The sequence below is a fragment of the Ceratotherium simum genome, chromosome 8 (assembly GCF_057802395.1).
Source record: "Ceratotherium simum simum isolate JZ-2026a chromosome 8, ASM5780239v1, whole genome shotgun sequence".
Taxonomy (NCBI): domain Eukaryota; kingdom Metazoa; phylum Chordata; class Mammalia; order Perissodactyla; family Rhinocerotidae; genus Ceratotherium; species Ceratotherium simum.
The window spans coordinates 6625646-6642755 of NC_141907.1; the positions used below are offsets into that span (position 1 = coordinate 6625646).

The following is a 17110-nucleotide window of genomic DNA, read 5'->3' on the forward strand; positions in this document are numbered from 1 at the left end:
CATCATTTGTTTGTTATTCCCCCAACGCTCTGTCCTTCCACTAGGCCCAAGGCCTGGTCTAGGTCCTAGGGATGGAGACGGCCTGCCACAGCCCCCGGGCGCCTCATAGTCCCGTGTGTATGTGTGCTGGGGAGTTGGGGTAGGCACTGTGTTTCTGGGGCTGGAAATAACATAAATAACGATAAGAGCAAACCCACAATGCTTATTGCACCTGAGGCACTGGTTGGTCTAAGGGTTTTGTATAGTTGACCATTTAATCCTCTCAGCCATGGGGATGGGAGGGGTGGTGACTAGTGTTGTGTCCATTTTACAGATGAGGAAATAGACAGATGGAGTCACACAGCTAGAATGTGAGCCCAGAGAGTTTGGCTCTCCAGTTTGAGTTGAAATCTCTAAGTCAAGCTGGGGCTCTAAAAGAACGGAGAGTGGTGGTTGCCAGGAGCTGGGGGGAGGGGGAAATGGGGGTAAGTGTTTAAGGGGTACAGAGTTTTAGTTTGGGATGATGAAAAGTTTCTGGAGATGGATGGTGGTGATGGTTGCACAACAATGAGAATGTGCTTAATGGCACCGAACTATACACTTAAAAATGGTTAAAATGTTAAAAAATTTATCTTCTGTATATTTTACCACAATAAAATTTTTTTCATAGGAACAGGGAAATATAACATAGCTCTAGAAATACTCATCACATTGCACAAGAAATTGATCCTCTTTCATTATAAAAGAAATCATTAAAGATGGAAACTGCAGAATAGATTTTCCATAGATCAAGAGCCGTAACCAACTACTGGCCTCAGGTTGTAAATTTGAAAGAACTCTGGTTATACACGTGTGGCACCGACACAGCAAGGGTTTGTTCAGCTAAGTCAATTCTGTTAGCTTGTTGAAGAGAATCTGTTACGTGGATCACTTAGTGTCCTATAAATAAAACCAAGGGGAACACCTCTGGGGCTCTGAATACAATCTCTACTACACCCGCTGTCTGCTAACAGCCAGGGGTCTTCCAAGTGCTCTGGAGACTGGGGCTGGGAAGGAGATTACTCTCAAGTGAGCATTCCCGATCCTGCCTAAAACAGGTACCCCACTTAAATCCTGATGACCACCGCTCCGTGAGGGGCCTGAGAACACCGAGAGCCTGGGGGTCAAGCGCCTTGCAAAGTGGTGGACACGGGAGCCTGGTCTGCCCGTGGGCCTGTGTTCAGGCCCTGCAGCCAGCAGGCTCGTACTGCCCAGGGCAGAGAGGACTCCGCATTCCCAAGACTGGCCCCTTCAGAGCAATGAATCACCACCTTTAGAATGGAGAAAAGTCCAAACCATCTCCTGAAATAAAGTCACCACCCATTTTCCGAGGAAATTAAGGTGCAAAGATGGGGTAGGGAGCTGCCCAATATCACACAGCGTGTTAGCATCTAAGTAAATTCTTTTCTTCCTTCTTGCCTTCTCTCTGTCCTTCAACAAATATTTATTGAGTCCCTTCTCTTAGGTGGCAGGATGGCGAGGTGGTTAGGAACCCAGATTTGAGCCAGCCTGTCTGGTTGGAACCTGAGCTCCACTATTAATTAATTGTGTGACCTTGAGCAAGTGACTTGACTTCTTGCCTCCCAGTGCCTCATCCGTGAAGCGGGGATGTGATGATACCGGCACCTACCTCATCGGGCTTTTATGAGGATTGCCTTGGTTAATGTGCACCAGGCACTCAGCAAGCTCTGTGACCATATTATTTGTTCCCAGGTCCCAAACCATGCATGATGGGATGTGGTAGGCTGGCGGGTAAGTTGCATCAACTTCCCAATTTTGCCAGCTGTCACCCTCACATCTTTTTAGAGCATCCTGTCCAGGCCCTGTGCCAGCCTGGGAATACAGAGATGACCAGCTCAGCTCCGTGATGTCTGATAAAGACATTGACAAATAAACCATTTTAAGGCAGCCTGGGGAATATTACACATGTGTTACTAAGTTGAAAAATTATAATCCTCAATGAATAACCTCAAATAATAATGTATTGTTCAGTGTACTCATTTTCTACTGCTGTGTAATAAATTACCACGAACTTGAAGGCTTAAAATGACACCAATTTATGAGCACACAGCTCGGGCAGGCAGACGTCAGGGTGGAATCAGCCGGGTTCTGGGCTCTGAGTCTTGCAGACCTGGACTCATATCTGGGGGTTCTGGGGAAGAATCTGCTCCCAAGCTCGTCAGGTTATTGATAGAACCCAGTTCCTTATGGCTGTAGGCCTGAGGTCCCCACTTCTCTGCTAGCTGCCAGCTGGGGGCCACTGTCTTCTCCTAGAGGCTTCCCACATTTCTTCTGATGTTGCCCTCTCCACCTTCAAACCAGCAATGTCAGGTCAAATCCTCTACGCTTGGAATCTCTCTGACTGTCCCCTTCTGCCACCAACCTGAGAAAACTCTCTGCTCATGAAGGGCTCATGTGATTGCATCCAGCTCACCTGGGAAATCTCCCTTTTGATTAACTCAAGTCAACTGGTTAGTAACCTCCAGGACATCTGCAAGGTCCCTTTTGCCATATAACCACCCTAACCACAGGAGCGACATCTCATCCTATGCATAGGATCCACCCACATTCAAGAGGAAGGGATTCTTCAGGGCTCCTTGAAGGTCATCGTAGGATTCTACCTACCCACCAGGCTGGGCGGGGTTTTGCTGTGATAACAAACAAGCCCTAGTCCACACCGCAGGTGGGCTGGGGCATCGCTCCAGCTCTTCTCCACCTCAGGGTGAGGCTGGCAGGGCAGCCACCCTCTCCGACTCAGGTGGCCCCACGGCAGAGAGAAAGAGAGCGTGACAAAGTGTGGAGGGGATCTTAAAGCTTCCGCCTGGGAGTAAAACCCATCACGTCCTCTTATGTGTCATTGCACAAAATAACTCACATGGCCACGGGTCACTTCAAGGGCGCAGGGAAGCTCCATCCTGGCATGGGTCCGGGAGAGAGGAGACTGGACGTATCTGACGACCAGCACTAATGATTACCACAAATAGTCAGTCATCAAAGAGAAAGCAGTGGTTGGGTGCACCAGCTCTGTGCTGGGCACTCTGCTGGGTACTGTATCAGTCAGAACTCCTTCAGTTGCAAGAGATAGAAGAAACCTCACTGAAACCAGTCCTAGCCAAAGGAAATACTAGGTCTGTAGGTAGAAAGGACCCCAGGGCAGCTTACAGAGTCCAAGGAGCAATTGCAGGACTCAGCCTCAGGGACTGGAATCAGAGATGCAGGTCCATTGAGACTTTCTTCCTCTGTCCATCTCTCAGATCTGCTTATGAACATCCTGGCCTTGCCCATGCCTCCAGCAGAGAGGCCTGCGCCAGGGCAGGACACATAACTGCTGGCAACCTCAGCAGGAATGCTGGCGGAATGAGAGAGCGACTTTCTTCCTGTACCCGTCTGTCAATCCCAGGGAAGGATACCGATCAGTCCATGCTGGGCCGTGTGCCCATCACCATTACCATGGCGGGGAGGTAAGAATCAGCCTAAGATGGAGTTAAGGAACAAGGTCTGTAACCAGAGAATAGGAAAGAAAAGATAAAGAAGATGAAAACCACTGCTCCCACAGCCACTCCAGCTGTTACATGTTTATTTCGTCTTCACGAAACCCCCGCACAATAAATGTTATAGACCCCAAGCATCAGAGGAAGACAAGGGGTGACAGGATTCTCATGGCCACATCCTAACAGAAGTGAGATTTAAACTGAAGTCTGTATTTCTCAAAGCCTGCGTCCTTTCTGCTAAGCCGAGCTGGGACTCTTCCTGAAAGACTTTCTCTGAGTCCCTTCTGCACAAACAGGCCCAGAGAAAACGTTCGAGAGAACTTGTCCTGCACACTGTTTCCCATTAAAATTTGAATCCACTTTTTGAGGCTTACAGAGGGGTCTCTATTCTCAAACTTGGGATTCTTTTCATAATCACTGCCCTTAGGCACAGCCAGCCTTGGTGTTTGTCTTCATTCCTTCACTCTGAACCGTGTGGGCCAGCTTTCCGCTTGGGTTTGCCAAGAGTGCAAGTAACAAGCTCAAAAACACTTCACATCAGCGGGGGGAGATGCCTTGCTTTTAACCAAAGGAACACCAACGTCAACAGGAGCACTGGAGCCAGCATTCCAGCTAGTTGCTCACCCTACTCCCCCTCAAACACCTCCTGGCTCTCACTGACGGTCAGGACAGCACAGGCATCACTGGCTCCCGGCTTCCGGCCTCAGAATGCAGGCCGGAGTGGGGACACCCAGAGGTGGCCTCCAACCCCTGAAGTCAGCATCTCAGGCTCTTTGTCTGTCTAGTGTGATGCTGCCACTGGGATCTTCCAATCGCTGGCAAAGACAGCCGCGGGCTGGATGTTGGGCAACAGGGGAGATCTGAGATTGGCCACGGCCGTTTCAGCCTTGGCTGCCATCACAAGCAGGCACAGGACGGGAACATAGGGAACCCTCAGGAAAGGTGTGATTCTGTGTTTGAGCCAAGAAACAAGGAGTCAGGAAAACAGTGAGTTCCTCTTTCTTCCAGTCTGCTCAGGAATTTCCCATAACCCCTTGGGCTGTATCACTTATTGGAATATGCCACTCTGAACAGCCAGAAGGAAAAGGTTAAATGCTCTTTATCTAGAAATGCTAAAAAGGAGAGCCTAGTATGAAAATCCTAGTAAGTCACAGGGTAGACACAGGCAGGGTCTGTTACCAGCACAAAGCTCAGGACTTCCTTCAGTGGTCAGGGGGAGATGTTACCTCTCTGGACAGGGATGAGAGAGCATGTGTCCTGGACTATATTGGCAGAGACTTTGTGACACTCAGGGACCCGGCTTTAGGATGGAGCTAATGGTGTGTGTGTCAGATCAGGTTCAACCAAAGAAGCAGAATGAGAAGCAGAGACACAGTAAGAGACTTATTGCAAGGAATTGGCTGACAGAGTTGTGGAGGCCAAGAAAGTCCAAACTAGCAGGACAGGCTGTCAGGAGGAGCAAGCTAGACTCACGGGGGTGGGCTGAGGCTGCTGCATGGGCAGAATTCCTTCTTCCTCGGGCAAGTTCTTCTTCTTCTTCAGTTCTGCTCTTAGCACCTTTCAACTGATTGAATCAGGCCCACTCAGAATATCTAGGATAATCTCCTTTCCTTAGAGTCAACTGATTATTGACCTTAATCACATCTAAACATACCTTCACAGTAACACCTGGATTAGTGTTCAATTGAATAACTGGGAACTGTAGTTTGACAGAGTTGACACATCAAAAGACCATCACAGTATGGAAAGGGAGATAGAAAAAGATGATTTCTTGGTGACTTCCTTGAGTTCCTAGATCAAACCATTCCTGAACCCCACACTAATTCTGTACTTCCCAGCTGTACTTTCCAGAAAATCCTGCCTTTGGTATCTCAAGCTGTATTTTCTGTAACTTGAAACTTACAGTCCTAACAAGGGGGGCTCAAGCAAGGAGGTGATAGCCTAATTATGACCAGATCTCCCAAGTGGGGTTGTGTTTCAGGCTGGGTCCCACATAGTGTGAGAGGCATTGACACACAGCAGGGTGGCTAAAGGAAGATGTGTACTGACACCCACTCTGTATTGAGCCTGGCCTCTGTGCTGTGGACACAAAGACAAACAGGACACTTGCTCTGCCCATGGGGGATGGACAAGCAAACAGACAACAACCAGAGTGGACAATACCGGATGGAGCAGAGGAGAGTGCAGGGGCCACAGGATCTGTGCAGGCGGAGGGGACCCAATCCAGGCTCTGTGGGCCAAGGCAGGCTTCCTGGAGAAAGTGGCATTTCAGCTCAATCTGGAAGGGTGAGAAGGAGCAGACCAGGGAGACTAGTGAGGGAAAGATTTTCCAAGAAGAGGGCATGCATGCATGAAGGTCTGAGGCCACTTGGGTGGGGTAACTACAAACCCTAGGGATTGCTAATGCTGTGTGATTTGGAACCGGTCACTTAACCTTTCTGTGCCTCGGTGCCCTCAAATGATGATAATAGAATAAGTGCATTAATATTCATACAGGGCTTGGAGCAGGGCCGCACTTCCAGAGTTAGCTATCATCATCGTCACCATCATTGTTACCTAAGAGTGCGGGAAAGGACTGGCAGAGGTGGGTGGAGAGCTCAGCTGGGACCAGGATACAGACCTCAGACTATCTTCCAGGCCTCAGGGAACTAGGCAGAATTTGAAACAGGGGCTATCAAGAGTGGATTTCTGCTTTAGAATCGGCTACTGGGAGGAGAAAGGACTCCAGGCAGAGAGACGTCAATCGTGATGCGATTGTGAAAGAGGATCTTAAAGCCACTTCCCATGGAAAAAGTTTCAAGGAATTGGGATGTTTGAGGGGGCAGCAGCGAGTGGTGGCAGACAGATTGAGGAAGGAGCGCAGTCTTAGAATCACCACAGGGCTGTTCTGTGCGAGAAGATACAAGAGTTTTAAGCCAAGAATGGCAGCACCCAGGAGTCATCACATCTCACCTTCACCTTGGGAAGAATGTGTATTAGTCAGAGCTGCCCAGAGACTGGAAGGCAGCCTTAGTGGGTAATGAGCTCCCCATCCAGCAAGGCATGCAAGCAGACTCTGGATGATCCCTTGACAGGGAGGCTGCACAGGAAGCACAGCACCAGGCAGCTTGATGTAGATCATTTCTAAATTCCTCGCAACCTTAATCTCTGTTATTCTACTGAATCCCAGAGAGATTGTGTATGAGTTTCCTGTTGCTGCTGTAACAAATCACCACAAACTGAGTGGCTTAAAACATCACGGATTTATTCTCTCGTAGTTCTGGAGGTCAGAAGTCCACCATGGGTCTCACTGGGTTCAAGATCTCGGCAGGGTTGCATTCCTTTCTGGAGTCCTAGGGGAGAATCTTTCTCTTGGCCATTTCCAACTTCTAGAGGATTCCTGCTTTCCTTGGCTTGTCGCCTGCCTCTTCCTCAATCTTCAAAGCCAGCAGCATAGCATCTTCCAAATTCTCTCTCTTTCTTTCATCCACTGTCACCCCCTACTCTCACATCTTCACACACCCCCCCCCCCCCCAGCATTCCTCAACTCAGATGGAGCCACCGCCAAGGAGTAGTCCTGAAGCACCAAGACTTCTGCCGTCACGCCACGTACCCAGTGCGTTTTTCCGTGAGTTAACTGCCCTCTGTACTCTCCTCCACGAGGACAGCAACTGCATCTCTATCGTTCACTGTTTTATCCCCTATTATCCCTCCCAGGCCTGACACACAGTGGACTCTCAATAAATAAATGTGTGTCTGGCAAACGAATGAAGAATGCATTCAAAGAAAATAGCTGGTATCTAGCTGAGAAATATGCACCCACTTATTACTATGGCAGTTGGGCTCTCCTGGTATAACAAGGTACCACGCCATGATGTGGCCTATGCTCCATCTAAGACACTAAGGGGGATGGAGAAACCTTTGGGAGAAGACAAAGGCTTTAGTCTGTGGGAAAATTCCTGCCTGGATTTTTAACATTCACATTCCAGCCGGAGCAGCTTGATGCTGAAGGAGCCAGGGAAGGGGGCCTGGAAAGGAGGCTGTGAGAGATTGTCGGGGGGTGGGGCAAAGGAGACCTTTGTGAGCAGAACACAAACGCGCGGGTCTCCGGACACCCGCCTGCATCCAGGGCAGGTCTCTCCGGCAGCCGGTGTGGGGCTGATTCGGGCTGTGCTCTGTGGGTTTCTTAATGGGCTTGTACCTCGCTTTGAGCAACAAGATTAACAACCATCAAGTTAATTCAGCAAAGCCTGCCTGAGCACCTGCTCTGCCTGGCTGGGTGCTGGGTGCTGACACACCAAGATGAGAAAGGAGCGCCCGGTGGGTGAACAAGACAGATGAAATCCGGTTAGCTCAGTGTCTGTTGCTCAGGACGCAGGAGAAGCTTCCAGTTTGCCCAAGAAGCCCATCAACAACCACACGCAGTGTCCCGAGTAGAACAAGGCCGGACCTCCCAGCAACACATTTCTCTCCACCTCAAATATGCAGAAACTCCCGTTTTCCAGCACAGCAGCGTCTCCACGATCTGAATGGTCCAAGGACTTGTTTTGCTGTGTGGGCTTGTTTTTCTCCCCTGTCCTGAATTTGAAGCTCATTCGATGAACACGTCCAGAGGCCCTGGAGCATTTCAAAACAGACCAGGAATCCCTGGCTGGAGCTGGCTCGTCTGCCAGGAAGGCCCACGTCCCGGCCACCGCCATGGCGGGAGTGAGGAGACGCCTTCCTTCAGAAGAAAAACAAATCTGTGTTTGCTGCTTGCACCTCCAAACACACACAGTTCTGCCCTGTCTGAGAGGTGCCCAAGAGACGGTCCCCAGGTCATCTCGCTAAAGGTGTTTAGAGGACACACTCTCACCTGCAAAACAGGAAGGCACGGCTGTGATCCCTGCCCAGGGCTTTCAAACCGGGAGACTAGATAAATAGAACATCAGAGCTCTAGCTCTGGGGGACGTCCGACAGCGCCAAGGGTGATGGCACTCTGTTTACAGACAGGGAATGGGCCAGGATCAGGAGGGGATTTCTCCAGGCAGCCAGAGCCGGGAGAGGCTGGAGCCAGGTTGTCATCCCTGCTGCTGATCCTTGATGCCACCACATGTCCAGGACACCATGCTCCCTTCACTCAACCCTCTGGTCCTCATCTGTGGTTGTTGTGTTCTGGGAATATGTGGCTTGTCCAGGCCCCTCTTCTGCCCTGCCTTGCAGTGAGAGAGCCTTTGGAGACAGGCAGACACAGGTTGAGAGCTCTGATCCTGCCCTCACTAGCCTTGTGACCTCAGACAGTTTCATATCCGCCGAGACCCTCAGTTTCCTCATCTGGGAAATGGGAGTAACCCCACCCACTTCATTGGCTTTCTGTGAGGCTCATGGCATTGTGACCACAGCGGTATAGTTGTTGCAGAAGTGATACATAAGTGATGCTCAGTATTAAGTAAGAACCTTCCTCTCCTTTGACAGCTCCTCCTTCTGGCTTGTTCCTTGGTCTTGGGCAGCCCAAGGGCCCAAACTCATCTCTGACTTCAAGAGTCCTGCTCCTCCCCAGTTCCACACTAGAGAGTGGAAGGATGGAAGAAGGACAGGGCATAGAGTCCCATTGGACCATTTGCCTCCAGCTTTGTGACCTTGGGCAAGTTTCTGGAACTCTCTGAGCCTCAGTTTTCCCATCTGGAAAAAGGGACTGTTTTCTGTGGTACCTGCCTTGCAGGGACACTTGTAGGAATGGAGATGGTGACATGAGCTCAGACAGTGATCCAGCTCAGCGTCTTTTGTTCCTCGCCGTGGTCTTCTGAGCAAGGGGCTCTTGTTACTCTATTTCCTACAGAAGAAGAGGGCAGAGAGAGTCGAGACACTTGCCCAGGGCCATCGCCAGAAGTTGGTACCATGCCTAGCACCGAGCATCTAAGGGGAGAGCTTACTCCTTTAGCTGGTCCTTTTTACAGAAGAGCTGCCTGCAGAACATCATTGCTAAAAGAGATGCACAGCTGGAGAACCAACCCTTCCTGAGGGTGGGCTCTGTACCAGGGCCAGTGCTGGGAGCTTGAAGTGGACCAGCTGGGAGGATGCTCATATCGCCCACCACAGGCACTAGCATGAGCCCATCTTCCAGATGCAGAGACACAGCTGCTCAGAGGGTAAGTGACTGCCCAAGGTTCCCCTGGCTGGTCAGTGGTCGGTGGACCCTGACACCCAGGCTGCCCCAAGACCCGGATCATTGGTGCCCGCTCAATCCATCACATCTGATCCCTTTCCTTCCCCCAATTCTGCTCCAGGAGATCAGCCAGTTTTACAAAACAGTCCCCATTCTAACTGAGGGGGCTGACTGCCCACCCCTGCCTCTGGCTGAACCTCCCACTCCTCCATCCTTGTCTTCCTCTTGTCCTCCAGCCCCTCATCTGCCAGTCCTGCCAATTCAGGAAATGCCTCTGCCGAGAGAGAGAAACTTCTATTGAAAGTGTGCGAGAGGAAGACCCCGCTTCCCTTCCAGGTGTCCCACACACCCCCACGCAGCCCTCCTCTCAGAATGGTGGGGCCTGCAGGTCTGAAAGGATCCAGTGTCCCGGGCCAGGTGGGCGTGCTCGATGGGCTTGGCTGGGCCCCACAGGAAATGGGGGCGTGGAGGACCACCCCCAAGCAGCTGCTTAAAGGGGCGGCTGGCCTCGGGGGCTGCAGCCAGGCCGCCTTTGCAGGATGACGCCCCGGCTGCTCCCCCTGCTGCTGCTGCTCCTGGCCGGGCCCCCCGCCGCCAGACCCACTCCCCCGACCTGCTACTCCAGGATGCTGAGCCTGAGCCGGGAGATCACGGGGGACTTCCGGATCCTGCAGGCCACAGAGCCCGCGGTGAGTCCCCTCCAGCCTGCCTGCAGACCGGGAGGCTCAGCGCGGGCCCAGTTCTTGAAAACTTGTCTTTGGACCAGGAAAAAAGACTATTTTTCTTTTCTGGTTAATGTTACTCTCAAAGGTATTTGTGCTTTATTCTCATCCTGTTAAATACGATAGCAAAGGTCTGTGCTTTCTTTTAAATACAAGGAAAAGTAAAGACATCACAATTTTTGTTTTAGCTTGCTATCAAATATCAGAGGATCTGTTGTAAAATGTAAAAAAAGAAAAGTTCCCCATAGAGTCTAGAACTCCGGGCTTAAGGAGGACCAAAGAATTAAGCTTATTTATTCTCTTCGCTAGTCCGCATGCACCAAGGGGGTCACTCCCAGAGCTGGGCCCCACCCTCACCTGCTCTAGGACCCTGGGCACATTCCTCAGCCCTGCATCTCAGTGCCCCCATCTGTGGAAGGGCATGGCTGAGCTTCAGGCAGCCGTGAGGGTTCAAGGAGTGAACGCAGACACAGTGCGCAGGGCAGAGTCCGCCCAGAGGATGCCCCGGGAACGTTCGCAGCTGTTAGCACCACCATAGTTAAAACCACTGTATTAGGAGGAAGACCCAGGGTCTCGGAGAAGGGAGTCCCAGAGGGGTTGCCCAGAACGAGAATCTGGGCCTCCTGACTGCTTATCCAGTGTAGGAACAAAACGAATTAAACTTCATTAAAAGCCTTGGTAAAATTTAAAATTGTCTCTTTACCACTTGTAAATACTTCAAACAAAATGTAATGTTTCTCAGACCTGGGGTTTACGATACCCTAACACCTTCTTTGTCTTTTCTTTTTTAAAAGTTAAATAATGGTATTTTTTGTCTAATTATAAAAGTCCTATACTTTGTAGAGCAGTTGGAAAATGCACAAAGGACAAAGAAGAAAATAAATATTACTTGCAATACTGCCACCTAGAGGTAACTGTTGCCATAACACTCTGGAGGAGATCAGCTTTCTGTCTCTGCAGAGGCATTCACGGGTGTGCGTGTGTGTGCACATAAACAGATTGGATCAAACGGCACAGCAGTTTTGCAATTTTCTTTTTAATGACACCATCAAATAAGGTAATATTCTTTTGTAACAACATTTTGTTGTATCCTTGCACCACAATTTATCCACAAATTCCTTGTTATTGAAGATGTTACAGCAATCGTCTTTTCAAGAAATGTGATTTTAAAATGTAAAAAAACTTCATAGGCTCAGAACTGCAGAGCTGGAAGGAGAGATTAGGTATTCTTACTCTCTAAGGTCACAACTGGGAAACTGAGTCACATAGAAGAAGGAGACTTGCCCAAGGTCATGCTAGGAATTACTCGTGGGTAATTACTACTAGGGTAGGACCAGAATCTGGATCTTCTGGCCTTCAGTCCCGCACAGAAGCAAAAGTAAAATATAGTAACACAAAAGGATACACATATACGCACTTTTATATTATTATAGCATATTATATATACATTACTATATCTAGATTATAGTTATAGAACTGTTTAAATATATATACGTAGATGTGTATGTGTGTGTCCGTATATATGACAGTCCCCTAACTCATAGTGAATGGTATAAATGGTATAAAGGTTGCACTCTAAAAGGCGAATTCTGTAAGGGCAGTTTCTCATTTTGGGGAATGTGGCATATGGTACAAGAACGTGCTGTGCGTGTCAGCATCAAGGAGGGCCCCGGGGATCTGAGGCTTGTCTGGCTGCTGGAGGGCTGGCGGAGAGCCTTCCGTGACCAGGCTGGGGGTGTGTCCCTGTGGGCATCACAGCAACCCGGATCCCTTTCGGCAGGAGCCGTGTGTGAGATACCTGCCCAGGCTGTACCTGGACATACACGTAAGAGGGGTCTGCCTGCCTGGGTGGGGGCGGCAGGGAGTGGGGAGAGATCCCGTGCAGAAGGACGCAGGAGCCCCCAGCTCCCGTCCCTCTGGCTGCTGACTTCTCCCGCGAGACCCCTCGCTGTTGTCCACTCCCAGAATTACTGTGTGCTGGCCAAGCTGAGGGACTTCGTGGCGTCGCCCCAGTGCTGGAGGGTGGCCCAGGTGGATGCCTTGAGGGACAAAGTGCGGAAACTGTACACCATCATGAATTCGTTCTGCAGGAGAGTAAGTGATGCCATTAAAAATTCTCTTTCTACTTGTTAGTAGCCAGGACTTTCAGAGCTCTTAGAAGAGGAGGGGCGGGAGGAGACGGGGAGGAGGAGGAGGAAGAGAAATGTTTATGGGGTGCTTCCAGTTCACAAAGCCCTGCTTCAACCACCGTCGCCTTTGGTAACTGATGGGGACTCAGGACAAGGCCACTCGCCTCCACGAGCTCCACGTTGATGTGGGGACAACACCCCAGGACCCCGTGCTACCCATATACGACAGACTCTGCGAGGAGCCAAGTGGGGCAGGGGTGGGAGGAGAGGGCTATGGAATTCCCACAGCTCCTAGAGCCCCAGTGTCAGAGGACACTGGAGGAGGGGGCTTCTGGTGTGCTCTGTGATAGGAGGACTCTGGTAGAAGAGGGGAAGGAGACAGAAAAAGCAGCAAGTCAGCACTGGTTAAGATGGAGAAAGCAGAGTGATGTGACCCTAGGGGCACGGGATTCAGCATCAGACAGACCTGAGCTCCCATCTTCCTCCTCCTGCTTTCCAGCTGGGAGCGTCCACTCACCTCTCTGAGCCACAGTTCCCTCATCCGTGAACCGGGGACAGAATAGTGCCCATCTCATGAGATCGTCGGGTGGAGAATAGTAATTACACCCTGATCGTGTGTGTGCCGGGTGCTGAGTAACTCCCTTGACCCTAAGATCCCTAGCAGGGTGACCAAACACAGAATCCTTAGCACCAGGCCCGGCCCAGAGTGAGCCCTCAGGAAACTTTAATAATTAGCTATTAAGTTATCATTTATTTGTTCACGCATCAAAGATTTGTTATGCATTCCTCCCCACACCCATTCCCCTCTCCCCTTGGTCTGTGGGGGGAGACAGGAAGAAGACATAATTATAATACAGTCTGATAAGTGGTGTTCCTGCCTCTAACGTGTTTGAAGGTGAGATATGGTGCTGTTATTCATGGCATCCCCAATGCCTGGCCCAGAGTTGTTGCTCAGTAATTAAGCTTCACTCATTCATTCACTCCCTCACTCATCTATCCATCTATTCATCTGGTCAACCAATGTATGAATGAATTCAATAAATAATAAAAGAATATATGAGATAGATGGAAATGTGAAGAAAGACGTGACCAGCTCTCCTTGGGAGAGTAAGGGACGGGAAGTTTTCACCCAAAGGGGAGCAATTGAACAGTCTTTGAGGATAACCGGGAGTCCTGTTGCTGTGCATGGGCTCTGCGGCCACCTTCAGTAACATTCCTGCTCACTGCACGTCTTTTTCAGGATTTGGTGTTCCTGTCGGATGACTGCAATGCCTTGGAATACCCAATCCCGGTGACCACGGTGCTGCCAGGTCATCAGAGCTAAGGCAGCCCTGACCAGAGAAAGAACCCAAGGGGACTGAAGCTATGTCAGCTGCCCAGACACGGTGGGCTATACCGTGGCCCCCACAGGTCTTCCTTACCATAGCAGCTGAAGCTGTCACGTGTGTTTCCGCTTTCTGGAAAGCAGGGCTTGTGTCCCTACCCTGGAACCAACTTTGAACACAGTTAGAAGCCTTGCTTCTCATTCCCCTTGGTTTTACCTTGCCAGGATGGTTAGATACACGAGCATGTTTATTTGGTCGCTAAGAAGAAAAAGGCAAACCAGCTTTTCTTGTATGAACAACTATCTTGAGAACGAGCAAAATAGCGTATTTGTAGTACTGCTTTAATGGAGTCGTGGTGCCATTTTTCTTTCTTGATAGGAACCTGCTTACATTTAACCAAGCTTCTATTCTATACCCTCTCCCACCACAAACTTTCCTTACATTATCTTTCATTTTTAAAGAAGTCTTACCGCCTGTAAAACGTATTTTGCAAGATTCATGATTACATAGTGCTGACGGGAACTTTAAAGGTGACGAAGATCAAATAAAGACCATCTTCACAGCGAGAAATAGGTGTCCCGCTGTATTTGTCCAAGGTGGACGTCAGAGTGTTTATTTCATGCTCTTTCTGAAAGTTGCTGCTCTTAGCAAGATGTGTCTTTCCCCTGCTTCCCATCAAGCGCAGGTGTTTCTGGGTCGGCTTCAATCCGCCTGTGAATGTCTGTCCTTAAAGCACTGGGAGATGCTCTCACTTGTGTTTGGGGACAGACGGTCCCTAGCATTCTACCTGCGGCTGTGTAGCATCTGGCACTTATCACAAACCTCAGTCCGTGGAGTCCTCAGAGCAAACCTAGAGACGGGCGTCATAGGAGGCCGAGGCTTGTGGAGATTAAGTAACTTGCCCCAGGTCACCAGCTGGTAAGTGGGGGAGGCTGCGCTGAACTCAGGGGCTCCAAAGCCGCACTCTTCCTGGTGCACCCACACTGGTTCTCTGCAGGTGAAGCAGGCTTGTTTAATTAATTCATGAACCCAACGACAAAATCTTAGAAGAGTAACTGAATTGTTGAAAAACATTTCAAACGTTGATTCTTTTTAAAGATTTTATTTATTTTATTTTTTCCCCCCAAAGCCCCAGTGGATAGTTGTGTGTCGTAGCTGCACATCCTTCTAGTTGCTGTATGTGGGACTCGGCCTCAGGATGAACGGAGAAGTGGTGCCTCGATGCGCACCCGGGATCCGAACCCGGGCCGCCACGTTGATTCTTTTTAAAATTCACATGTTACACTGGGATCTTTTTGTCTCCTTTACTCCCTTCTGTACCTATGGTCTATGCTTTTCCTCATTGATCTTAGATGCCTCTGACTTCTCAGATGATTTATGAGAAGGATTTATTAGGTCGTTATTTTCTATTTAGAAGCACAAGACCACAGGATCACTGCATTATTTCCTAGGGCTGCCGTAACAAAGTACCACAAACTGGATGGCTTGAAATGAGAGGAATTTATTGTCTCATAGTTCTGGAGGCTGGAAGTTCTGAAATCTGAGTGTTGGCAGGGTCATCCTCTCCCTGAAGGCTTTAGGAGAAAACCCTTCCTTGTCTCTTCCTGGCTTCTGGTGGTTGCTGGCAATCCTTGGCTTGTAGACACATTGATTCAATCTCTGCCCCCATCACCACGCGGTGTTCTTCCTGTGTCTGTGTCTCTGTGTCCAAGTCCCCTCTTCTTGAGGTAGAGAAAACTAAAGATTCTACCAAAAAAAAAAAAAACCTTTTAGAATTAATAAATTCAGTAAAGTTGCAGGATACAAAATCAATATACAAAAATCAGTTGTATGTCTATACACTAACAACAAACTATCAGAACAAGAAATTAAGAAAACAATCCCATTTACAATAGTATCAAAAAGAATAAAATGCATAGGAATTAATTTAACCAAAGAGGTAAAAGACCAGTACACTGAAAACTATAGGACATTGATGAAAGAAATCGAGGGAGACACAAATAAATGGAAAGCTATCCTGTATTCATGGATTAAAAGAAATAATATTGTTAAAATGTGCATATTACCCAAAGTGATCTACAGATTCAATACAATCCTTCTCCAAATTCCTTTGGCATTTTTCACAGAAATAGAAAAAAGCAGTCCTAAAATTCATACAGAAGCATGAAAGACCCCAAATAGCCACAGCAATCTTGAGCAAGGAGAGCAAAGCTCGAGGTGTCACGCTCCTGATTTCAAACTATATTCAAAGCCACAGTAATTAAAACAGTATGGCGCCGGCACATAGAACACACAGAACAATGGAACAGACAGAGAGCCCAGATATACCCACGCATATACGGTCAACTAACTTTAACAAGGGCACCACAAACACACAACAGGGAAAGGATTGCCTCTTCAACAAATGGTGCTGGGAAAACGGGACAGCCACAAGCAAAAGAATGAAACTAGACACCTATCTTATGCCACTTAAGAAAGGTAACTCAAAATCAGTTAAAGATTTCAATGTGAGACCTGAAACCATAAAATTACCAGAAGAAAACATAGGGGAAAAGCTCCTTGACATTGGTCTTAACAATGATTTTTTGGATATGACACCAAAAGCACAGGCAACAAAAGCAAAAATAAACAAATAGTACTACATCAAACTGAAAAGCTTCTGCACAGCAAAGGAAACATCAACAAAATGAAAAGGTAACATACAGAATGGGATAAAATATTTGCAAACCATATATCTGATAAGGGGTTAATATCCAAAGTATATAATGAACTTTTGCAACTCAGTAGCAAAAAGTCCCAAATAATCCAGTTAAAAAATAGGCAAAGGACCTGAATAAACGTTTTTCCAAAGAAGAGCATACAAATGGCCAACAGGAACATGAACAGATGCTCAACATCACTGTATCAGGGAAATGCAAATCAAAACCACAATGAAACATCACCTCATACCTGTTAGGATGGGTTTTATCAAAAAGACAACAGATCACAAGTGTTGGCGAGGATGTGGAAAAAAGGGAATCCTGTGCACTATCGGTGGGAATGTAAATTGGTATAGCCACTATGGAAAATAGTATGGAAGTTCTTCAAAAAATTAAAAATAGGGGCCGGACCGGTGGTGCAGCGGTTAAGTGTGTGCTCTCCACTGCGGCAGCCCAAGGGTTCACAGGTTCGGATCCCGGACATGCACCAACACACTGCTTGTCAAGCCATGCTGTGGCGGCATACCATGTAAAGTAGAGGAAGATGGGCATGGATGTTAGCTCAGGGCCAACTTTCCTTGGCAAAAAGAGGAGGATTGGCA

General features: G+C 48.7%; 1 protein-coding gene across 1 annotated transcript; it reads left to right on the plus strand.

The window, feature by feature from the left end:
* Window positions 1–10172: 10172 nt before the first annotated feature.
* CYTL1 (cytokine like 1) lies at window positions 10173–14364 on the plus strand. The gene is made up of 4 exons (XM_004432265.3): window positions 10173–10322; window positions 12136–12180; window positions 12321–12449; window positions 13725–14364. Exons 1-4 carry the CDS (start codon window positions 10173–10175, stop codon window positions 13806–13808), a joined length of 408 nt encoding a protein of 135 aa, XP_004432322.1. The 3' UTR covers window positions 13809–14364.
* The last annotated feature ends 2746 nt before the right edge of the window (window positions 14365–17110 follow it).

Excerpts from the sequence above, each read along its gene's own strand:
- CYTL1 (XM_004432265.3), top strand. The coding sequence starts at position 10,173 with ATGACGCCCCGGCTGCTCCCCCTGCTGCTGCTGCTCCTGGCCGGGCCC. Across the intron at positions 10,323-12,135 it reads TGCAGGCCACAGAGCCCGCG|GAGCCGTGTGTGAGATACCT; the intron begins GTGAGTCCCCTC and ends CCCTTTCGGCAG. Across the intron at positions 12,181-12,320 it reads GGCTGTACCTGGACATACAC|AATTACTGTGTGCTGGCCAA; the intron begins GTAAGAGGGGTC and ends GTCCACTCCCAG.